An 11,367-nucleotide genomic window follows, 5' to 3' on the forward strand; every position below is an offset into this window, starting at 1 on the left:
GTTAGCCTGCATTGTGTCACTCTTGCACCAAACGCTGCAGCCCCTTCTCCTGGGCCCCTTTCTCTCCCTCTCTCCTCCTTCTCCCGCAGCCAGGCCCGGCCTCTTGCCTCCTCTCCCCCTTTCTCGCCTCCCCTGCCCCTCCCCCTCCCTCCAGCCCCCAACACACAAGAGACACACAAACAAAAAACGATAAAGCTCAATAACCTGCACGCCCCCGTACTGGCCCCCCCCGCCCCAGTCTTTCCTCACCCTACGCTGTTTGCTCACCTCTCAAGAGGACGCAAAAGCTGCAGGCCAAGAGGCTCCTCAGGACGGCCCCCATCTTCGCCTCCTCCTCCTCCTCGCTTTCTCTCTCCTCTCACCGGCTCGAGGCAGCCCGAGGAGGGGGAGGCGGCGGAGAGGAGCCGGGGCCGCCGCGGCCGCCCCGCACGGTCATGCTGCCTGAGCTTTGCAGAAAAAGAAGAAAGAATCGGTCGCCGGCCCTCCCTCCCTCCCCCTCTCTCTGTCTCGGTCTCTCGCCCAGTCCGCTCCCCGGGCGCCGCCTTCGCTGTCCGATCTACAGCGCTACTTTTCCCTCGGGGGTGCCCCGGCGGCGGCGGCGGCGGCGGCCAGCGTCTCGTTCCATTCTCCAGCCCGCTCCCCCTGCGGCGGCGGCGGCGGCTCCTCCGCGGGCTCCACGCAGCTCCTCATTCAGCCTCCGCCTCCTCCCAGCGCGGCGGCGGCGGCGGCGGCGGCGCAAGGATACACAGGCAGAACGAGCCTCGCGCCCGGTCCGGCCGCGCTCTCTCCTGCGCTCCCTCGCGCTCCCTGGCCCTCCCCTCCCCAGCCTTTCTCTCTTCCCCCGCCCCGCCCCCTCCCTGTCCCTCCTCCCCCTCCTTCTACGCTCTCAGGCAAGCACCTCCTGCCCCCTCCACTTCTCTCCTCCCTCCCCTTCTCTCCTCCTTCTTTCTCAATGCTCCTAGTCAGCCTCTTCCCTTCCCCCTGCCCCTTCCCTCCTCCTTTTCTCCCAGCCAGCCTCCTTCTCTCCTCCCCCTCTCCCCAAGCTCCCTGGGAGCCTCCCCTCCGCTGACATCGATTCCTAGTCAGCTATGCAAACGAGGGGGCGGAAAGGATCAGCTGGCGAGGTTTGGGACCACTAGAGATTTCTTTGGGTCTCTACCCAGGCAGAAAGCCCACCTTGTGGGGAAAAAAGAGAAGAGTTTTTGTTGTTTTGTTGTTGCTGTGTTTTTCTAATTCTGCTGGCGGGGGGGGGGGGGGGGGGGGAGCAGGACAAGCCATTGTCGCATTCCGATGGGATTCTTTTTCTTGCTCCCTCTCGGGCTCCGCGCTCTTGGGGAAGAGGCTGTGAAGCGACCCTCGGAACAACCTTGGCGCTGGTGTAGTCGGGACTACTTTCTCCGGGCTCCGAGCCCGGCGGAGGGTGAGCTCCACGAGTCTTTGTGCAGCTGCAGCTTCTTGCAGGTGAACCCTCCCGATCCCGGGGGTCGGGGCGCTAGCCAGGGGCGCGGGGTCTGGACAAGGAGGAGGAATGGAGCCCCGTCAGGTGACGCAATCTAATGCCTGCCTTCTGAGATTATGTGCAATTTATCCAGCCTATTTCTCGTTGCTACATAATTGGTTTGCATGTTCTCCCCCCTCCCGGCATTAGACTGTTAGCTCCTTGAGAGCAGGGATTGTCTTTTACCCCAGCTCATGCTTACCACAGTGCCTGGCTCATAGTAGGCGTGTAACAAGTATTAATTGACTGATAACCGTTTTCAGTTCTCCTTTCATCGCCTCCCCCAATCTGAGTCCTATAGGACACCACCCACGAGAAAAGCTTCCCCAGCTCCTCCAGAGGGGCTGGTCAGCTGAGAACTGGGTTCAGCGTTTTCCAAGAGGAAGGAAGGACTGAAAGACTAGTCTCATTGAAGGTGCTTTTGAGACATGACTGGAAACGGAGGCAATGCAAACTCCACTGAATTTTTTGTCCCATGCTCCCAAAAATTCAGATAGCCCTAGAGTTCCGCTTCACACACGTAAAAAAGAAAAAGAACTTAAAACTGCCTGAGTAGGTTCCCAAGATGAAAGCTCCTAAAGCATGGAAAATGATCAATAGACTTGAAGTTGGAAAGCCATCTAGTTCTGGATTTACGGAGGAGGAAACTAAAGGTGCAAACATAACAAATGACTTGCCTGAGGCTACATGGAGAGTAAACTGGTGAGCAGAATTTCTTCCCAGTTCCTTTAACTTACAGGTTCTGGACCTTTTGGTTGTGTCATGGACTCTCCTTTGTTTTATCTTCTAATTGGCATTCAAAGCCCTTCATAATCTGGCCTTCTCTTTTACCTGGCCTTTTAAAAATTTTACTTTCTGCTCTTCCTACCACCTACTCTTCCAGCCACTGTTTCTCAAAAAGGACACTGGGCGTTTTCACTGACTTTCTCCAATGACTGGATTTCTCTCCTTCCTCAGACATCTGTATTCAAGTTCCTATTGAAATTTGCACTCTTCAGAAATTATAATTTTGTAAAATATGGTTATTGGTTCCATCCCAATAGAAATTGGCATTCTGGGGAAGGAGAGTCCCTAGAATCTTAGTCTGCTGAAGCCCATGGATTCCTTAGAATAATTAAATAAAATAAAATACATAGTATTATAAAGGAAACACATGTTGTTAAAACAGCTATCTAAAATATTGGGGAAAAAGTTCACAGACACCAGTTAAAATTCAGCTTTATCTTAGAATCAGGTTTTACCTGACATTCTCAGTAGTTTGATAGATCAATGTATGGAGTATGCTGAATTACCCTTGTAGGCTTAAAGAATCAGAAAGCTCAGGGGATGTCCATCAATTGGGGAATGACTGAACAAGTTGTGGTATATGAAGGTAATGGAATACTATTGTTCTATAAGAGATGTTGAGCAGGCAGATTTCAGAAAAACCTGGCAAGAGTTAAATGAACTGATGTTGAGTGAAATGAGCAGAACCAGGAGAACAAAAGACTCAGGTGGAAAATGTTATCCAAATCCAGAGAAAGAACTCTGGAGTCTGAATGCAGATGCAAGCATACTATTTGCTCTCCTTTTGTTATTTTGTTTCTTCTTTTTCATGGTTCCTCCCATTACCGTAGTTCTAATTCTTCTTTACATCATTACTAATGTGAAAATATGTTTAATATTAATGTATAAGTAGAGCCCATATCAGATTGCAGGCCATATGCAGATTTCAGGAGAGGGGAGGAGGAGAGGGAGAAAATTTCAAACTCAAAATCTTATGGAAGTGAATGTTGAAGACTAACAAATAAATTATTAAAAATAAATAAATGGTTCTGCCCCCCCCCAAAAAAAAGAATCAGAAAGTCTTGTTGGATCTCAGACACTGCTTCACCTATATTCTTCAATTTATATTTGACTGTACTGAGGGTCATCTGTGACCAAGAGAGGCAAGATGAGCTGAGTTGAGCTAGCAAAAAGTCCCCCTACAGAATTAGGGTGTAAAGATATAGATAAGGAGACCCTAATAAAACTGGAAAGCTTTCCTAAACTACCTGATAACATAATAGAGTATGAGCCATTGCTAGTCCTGTATCAAATTGAAGAAGCTCCTCGATCAACCTGTTAGGATTATAGAGCATTTGCCGATGGCTGAAAGCAGTTTAAACTATGCTTGGCCTGTCTTGTTCAACATGTTTATGAATGACTTTGATAAAGGTATAAAATGCATGCTCATCCAATTTGCTGATGGCAAAATGCATGAAGGGATAGCTGGTACTGTATGACAGTAATAGGTATGGGAATGATCTTGACAAGACTGAATCTAATGAAATTCAGTTGGAATAAATGTAAAGTCTTACATGGGTAGGAAAAAAAATACCTTTATAGGTGTAAGATAGAGGAGATAGATCTGAAAATTTTAGTGGGCTACAAGTCAGAAGTGTAGAAGCCAAAAAAACTATAGTGTTCTTGGGCATATCCTGTAAGAATAAGGAGGTTATAAACCCACTATACTCTGTTCTCATCTGAAATATCAAGTTCAGTTATGAGCACCACAGTTTAAGGACATTGGTAAGCTGGAGAGTATCCAGACAAAATCAACCAGCATAATGAAAATCTTTGAGACCATGTTATATGAAGGAGCTGGGCATATTTAACCTAGAGAAAACTCAGGACATCGAAGTAGTATGGTACAATGCAAAGATCAATGAACTTGGAGTCACAGGACCTGGATTTGATCCCCAACTCTACCTCTTTTACTACCTTTTTTAATTTGACCAAAACAATCTCTCTGTCCCCCTCATCCCTCAAATTGCTTGTTCTTCAGAAGTTAGAATATGAAAGAATTCAAGAGGAAGGGACAATCTGCCTCCTCTGTACACCCCTAATTTCCTCAATATATTGTCTGATCATAGAGATTTTTGGGTACCAAAGAAGCTTGGCTTTCTCCATTCTCCAGATTCTAAACCCCAGTTCTCTTTAAGCAGGTGTAATGGTTTTCTAGTACTTTGTATTTCCCTGCTATTCAACTTAGTAGACACTAGACATCATAGTATAAGTAGCAGTAAACAAAAGCCCTGAATAAACATTAACCTACTTACTGCACCAACAGAGGAAGCTTTAAAATTTGGAGACTACCTCAGCAGAGTCAAGAGTTGCCATATTGAATTCCTTTTTCTTTTTTCCTATTTGTTACCATTAACTCTAGGAAAATATAGATAAAAATGTCTCACAAAACCCATACCAAAGCCATGAAAACAGGCTCCCATCTCTATGTGCTAAATATTAAGTTTGTAATACTAATTATCATGAGCTAAATTTCCAGATTCTCTCTCCCATTTCTGTCCTTTGTTCCCTCAATCAATTGTAATGCTCAAATATACTGAAACAAAGGTTTCAGAACAGAGGCAAGAAATAATGTCTTGTCTCTTTTCTGGTTTGAATGGTGAAAAGTTTATAGCTGGATGAAAATATGAGGAAAGTTGTTAGAAATTCCATAGACCAGGTGGGGACTTGAGTTTTCTTCTCCAGACCAGAAGCTCACACTGTTGAGCTGCTGCTGTCTTTATGGACCTTCATCCAGCTATTGGTATCTACACTGGGGGAATTAGCAGAAGCCTCTTCTTTTAATACTATTTTAAAATTTCATTTAGTATTTCAAACTTTGAGTTCCAAATTCTCTTCCTTCCTCACTCCTCACCTCCCACCCATTGAGAAGGCAAGCAATTCGATGTAGTATATATGTGTAGTCATGCAAAACATATCCATAATAATTATGTTGTGAAAGAAAACATGGACCAAAAAAAAAATAAGAAAAATAAAGTTTAAAAAAGTATGCTTCAATCTGTATTCAGACAATATCAGTTCTTTCTCTGGAGATGGATAGCATTTTTCATGTATAGGTCCTTCAGAGTTGTCTTGGATAATTGTATTGTTTGAGAATAGCTAAGTCCCTCACTTGGAGAATAGCTAAGTTGATCATCTTACAATATTGTTGTTACTTTGTATACAGTACATTTCATTTTACATCAGCCCATGCAAGTCTTTTCCCCAGGTTTTTCTGAGAGCATTCTACTCATCATTTCTTATAGTACAAGAGTATTCCATCATAATCACATACCTCAACTTGTTCAGCCATTCCCCAATTGATAGGCATCCTCTCAATTTGTAATTCTTTGCCCAGAAAAAGAGCTGCTATAAATATTTTTGTACATATACAGGTCCCTTTCTTTGTTGTGGTTTTTTTTTTTAATTCTTGGGATACAGACCTAGGAGTGTTTATTGCTAGGTCGAAGGGTACGCATGGTTTTATAGGCCTTTGGGCATGATTCCAGTTTGTTCTACAGAATGGTTGAATCAGTTCACAACTCCACCAACAGTGCATTAATGTATCATTTTTCCCACATCCCCTCTAAGATTTGTCATTTACCTTTTCTGTCCTGTTAGCAAATTTAATAGGTATGAGGTAGTACCTCAGAAATGGTTTAATTAGGCTATAGATAGCTTTGCTTATTTCATCTGAAAACTGATCATATCTTTTAATCATTTATCAATTGGGGAATGCTATTATTTTTATGAATTTGGCTCATTTCTCTATATGTTTGAGAAATGGGGCCTTTATCAGAGAAACTTGCTTCAAATTTTTTTCGCAATTATCATTGTTAACTGTTATTTCCCTCCATCCTATCCCCCCCCAATTATTGTATTATTTCTCTCCTTTCATCTTGTCCTCAAAAGTGTTTTGCTTTTGACTACCCCCTCCCCTAATCCATTCTATCACACAGACCCCTTCTTTTATTCCCTTTCCTTCCTACTTTCCTGTAGTGTAAGATAGATTTCTATACCCAAATTCTGATGAGAGTAAGGTTCACTCATTCTCCCTCACCTACCTCCTCTTCCCCTTCACTGTAAAAGTTTTTCTTGCCTCTTTTAGGTGAGATAATTTACCCCCATTCTACCTCTCCCTTTCTCTTTCCCCCAGCACATTCCTCTTTAATCCCTTAATTCTATTTTTTAGATATCTCTTATTCAATTCACACCTGTACCCTCTGTCTATATATACTCCATCTAACTACCCTAATAATGAGAAAGGTCTTATGAGTTACAAATATCATCTTCCCATGTAGGAATGTAAGCAGTTTAAACTTATTTTCCTTATAATTTCCTTTGTACTTTTTTATGTTTCTCTTGAGTCATATTTGAAAGTCAGATTTTCTAATTAGCTCTGGTCTTTTCATCAAGAATGCTTGAAAGTCCTCTATCTCGCTGAATATCCATTTTTTCCCCTTATGGATTATATTCAGTTTTCTTGGGTTGGTGATTCTTGGCTTATAATCCTAGCTCTTCTGCCCTTTGGAATATTATATTCCAAGCCTTCTAATCCTTTAATGTAGAAGTTGCTAAATCTTATGTTATACTGATTGTGGCTCCACTTGCATTGTTTCTTTCTAGCTACTTGCAATATTTTCTCCTTGATCTGGGAAATCTGGAATTTGACTATAATATTCCCAGCAGTTTTCATTTTGGAATCTCAGGAAGTAATCAGTGGATTCTTTCAATTACTATTTTACCCTCAGGTTCTAGCATATCAGGGGAATTTTCCTTGATAATTTCTTGAAAGATGATGTTTAGACTCTTTTTTGATCATAGCTTTCAGGTAGTACCATCATTTAAAAATTATCTCTCCTGGATCTATTTTCTAAGTCAATTGTTTTTCCAACGAGATATCACATTGTCTTCTATTTTTTCATTCCTATGGTTTTGTTTTATTGTTTCTTGATTTCTCATAAAGTCATTAGCTTCCATTTGCTCCATTCTAATTTTTAAGGAAGTATGTTCTTCAGTGAACTTTTGGATCTCCTTTTCCATTTGAACAATTCTGTTTTTAAGGCATTCTTCTCATTTACTTTTTGGGCACCTTTAACCATTTGGCCTAGTCTGTTTTTTAAAGTATTATTTTTTTCAGTATATTTTTGTGTCTCCTTTACTAAGCTGTTGATTTGTTTTTCTTGATTTTCTAGTATCACTCTCATCAGAAGCCTATTAAACCAGAAAACCCACAAGCTTAGTAGAACATGTCTTTAATCAGAAGTATCCAGGGGACTAATCAGTAGCCATGTTCCTGTATCCTAGCATGAAACCAAGAGTAAACTACTATACCCTAAATATGTTATCCCAAGAAATTTGGCTCCAGATACAAATATTCCCAGGCTCCAAATATAAGCCCCTCCGACCCAGAACAAGGAAAAGAAGACTATATGTCCCAACTTTCCATCAAAAAGAATGAGATAGGAATATGGAATGTTATGAGCACAGTAGAAAGTGCATTTGATTCAAAGTCAGGAAGACACAAGTTTGAAAGGAAAGTTGACTCTACCATTTTCTGTATGTATGACCCTGAGCAAGTACTTTAATTTCTCTGGTCTCATTTTCCTCATCTTTAAAATGATTATGTTGGACTAGCCTCTAAGATCCCTTCCAACTTTAAAACTGGGAGCTGATATGATTCTTCCCTGAACTTCATCGACTTTTAACTGACTTTTAACTTCTCTCACTACTGACTCAAGTCCTGGTTCTTATCTGTCTTCAATTTGGCTTCTCTACTCATCTCTATTCAGTCCAGTGCTTGGCATCTTTTCTTGACTACTCACTTTAACATCTAGACTTTCTCTGGAGACCTTTACTGTAAAAGTAGTATATACTGACCTGAACCCAAATACAATGACCTCTTCACCCCTACTACAAAATAGTAACAACTTTTGGGGGTAGAAGATAAAAGATGACTCAGATCCTCCCCAAAATGTCTTTGGATGAGAACATTAGAAAACATCTCCTAGATTTTTTTCCTTGTTGTGGACTTGAATGACCTTAGTTAACTCCAGATGGACCAAATATAAGTTAGTACACACTGGAATGCTTTCTCCCCCATGAAGAATTTGGTGTGCCTATTATCTTCCTGATATTTGGCAAAGAGTCAGTGGCTTCACAGGTATAAAAAGGTCAGCCAAACACTATGGTAGCAAAACTATGTGAACATAATTGCAAATACTAAGTAGTCCTTGCATCTTTAAAGTAGACTTAATAAAAGAAAAGAGACCTTCAGTACTGGATTTCCCTTTCCTTTGTAATCAATAAAAGGATTTATGAAAACGCTTGGGAAGTTTTGGCTAGGAAGACCAAAATTTTAACTTAGACTAATGTGTGCATGCCCCAAATCCAGACTGATTAAATGGAGTCCATCTCCCCTGAGTTTTTCCCCCAGTTGCTCCTGAGACCAAAGTAAAAAAAAAAAGACTCCTTCCTCCATTAGATAAACCCTCAGATACTTATAGTGAGCTATCATGTCCCCATTCTCCATCAGTCTTCAGTGAGTAGAATGTTTCCAGTTCTTTTAACCAATCCTGATATGACATGTTCTTAAGACCTTTCACAATCCTGTATTCTTCCCCCACTTGAGCCCTCTAAACCACTAAATTATTGCAATCCAAATCTGTTGACCAACACTAAATATTCTAGGCCAAGTCTAGTTCAAGACCATCCCAACAATTCCAGCTTGGGACTGGTACTCAAAGGGGCATCTGGTACAGAGAATAGAGTGCCTAGTCTAGAGTCAGAAAAATCTGAGTTCAAATCCAGCCTCTGATATTCATTAGCTGTGTAACCCTTTAAGCAAGTCACTTGACCTCTGATTACCTCCATTTCCCTATCTGTAAAATGTGAATAATAATAGCACCTCACTCCCAGGGTTGTTGTGTGAGAAATGATCCATTTGGACCCCTACTCTATTCCAACCAGTATTAATTCTTTTGGTATGATTCCATGGGGTAGTGATTATAAGTTCTACACATTAGGCCCCAAAGCTGTGAACTAAATATTGTAAGTTTACTTGCTTAATCATTGGAAGCTAACTAGAGGCCCTCCACCCTTGTTTTTCCTTGTTATGGTGACTAAGTCTAGCATGGTGGAGGTGACTCAATTACATGGAAAGTCCTCCAACTTATTTTTGTACCTCTGGACCACTCTCTCGACCAACATGAACAGGTGACCATCTTATGACCATTTAGTAAACCAAAGACCCCACCCCTACCCCCACTGACATACCATTTCTAGTGGATGCATCATTTTTTGACCCTCAAAGCAAGGTCTATAAACCAATGGGATTCTGTATTTTGTGTATCCACTCTAGAAGGTACAAGTATCAAATCTGGCCCTGGAAGAAGGGTGCATCTTAGATCGTGAGGAAGATCTGAGGTCCACTTCATTAGAGGGGACCATGGATTCTTTAATAAAGTGCCATTGGCTCAGAGTTTTGCCTCAGTGCTTTTTCTTGCAGGTTGTGAAGATCAAATGATATAATATTTGTGAAGAACTTAGTCCAATGCTTGGCACATAGTAAGTGTTATATGTTAGCTATTATTTTTACCCAATGAAACACTTATGGAATATGAAATGCAGTTAAAAATAATTTTATTATAAGCAAGAAAGAAATTAAGGAGGTGTATAGAATTTTAGAAAAGTTAGATATGGTAGAGCTCTAGAGAAAATTGAATGGGGATAAAAAGGAATATACCTTTTTTTCAGCAGTACATGTCACCTACACAAAAACACATAAATGACCATGTACTAGGGCATAAAAATCTCACCATCCAATATAGAAAGGCAGAAGTATTAAATATACCCTTTTCAGACCACGAAGCAATAAAAATTGCATGTAATAAAGGGCCATGGCAAGACAAAGTATTAATTAGAAACTAAATAATATAATCCTAAAGAATGAGTGGGTCAAATAAATTATAGAAACGATCAATAATTTCATCCAAGAGAATGACAATAATGAGACAACATACCAAAACTTGTGGAATGTAGCCAAAGCCATTCTTAGGAGAAATTTAATATCTCTCAATGCTTATATGAATAAAATAGAGAAAAAGGATATCAGTGAATTGGGTATGCAACTAAAAAAGCTAGAAGAAAGAACAAATTAAAAATCTCCAATTAAATACCAAATTAGAAATTCTGAAAACCAAAGGAGAGATTAATAAAATTGAAATTAAGAAAACTATTGAACTAATTAAACTAAGAGCTGGTTTTATGAAAAACAACAACAACAATAAAATAGATAAATGTTTGGTTAATTTGATTTAAAAAAGAAAAAAATAAAACCAAATTACCAGCATCAAAAATGAAAATGGTGAATTACCACCCATGAAAAGGAAATTAAAGGGGTGGCTAGGTGGTACAGAGGTCCAGATCACCAGCCCTGGAGTCAGGAGGACCTGAGTTCAAATCCAGACTCAGATACTTAACACACACACACAGAAAAAACTAGCCATGTGACCTTGGGCAAGTAACTTAACCCCAATTGCCATACCTTCCCCTCTCCAAGAAGAAAAAAAAGCAAAAAAGAAATTAAAACAATAATTAGGTGCTATTTTGCTCAACTGTATGCCAGTAAATTTGACAATTTTAAAGAAATGCATGAATATTTACAAAGATATAAATCTCCCAGATTAACAGAAGAGGAAATAAAATTCTTAAATAACCTCATTTCAGAAAAGAAATTAAACAAGCCATCAGTGAACTCTCTAAGAAAAAATCTCCAGGGCCAGATGGATTTACAAGTGAATTCTATCAAATATTTAAAGAATAATTCATTCCAATACTATACAAATTATTTGAGAAAATAAGTGGAGTGCTATCAAATTCTTTTTATAATGCAAATATGGTGCTGATGCCTAAGCCAGGAAGAGCAAAAAAAGAAAAAGAAAATTATAGACCAATTTCCCTAATGAATATAGATGTGTATCAGCAATGCCATATTCACAATGCCTATGGACATTACAAATATGCTGATATAATTATCCATCACAAAATACATAATGCTTGCCATA

At 40.3% G+C, this 11,367-nt stretch overlaps 1 protein-coding gene across 2 annotated transcripts in view; it reads right to left on the bottom strand.

Annotated features, from left to right (window-relative positions):
* LRP6 (LDL receptor related protein 6) overlaps positions 1-714 on the bottom strand; it is a 140,960-nt gene extending 140,246 nt beyond the window's left edge. For both annotated transcript variants that reach the window (XM_069101497.1, XM_069101496.1), the window contains exon 1: positions 268-714. In XM_069101497.1, coding sequence (XP_068957598.1) covers positions 268-322 — 55 coding nt within the window. In that variant the 5' untranslated portion in view covers positions 323-714. The remainder of the gene's footprint in view (positions 1-267) is intronic.
* Positions 715-11,367: the final 10,653 nt, after the last annotated feature.

This window comes from Petaurus breviceps, unplaced genomic scaffold, assembly GCF_028583685.1.
Source record: "Petaurus breviceps papuanus isolate PSGF00001 unplaced genomic scaffold, PetGlider_PUasm1.0 470, whole genome shotgun sequence".
In the NCBI taxonomy this organism is placed as follows: domain Eukaryota; kingdom Metazoa; phylum Chordata; class Mammalia; order Diprotodontia; family Petauridae; genus Petaurus; species Petaurus breviceps.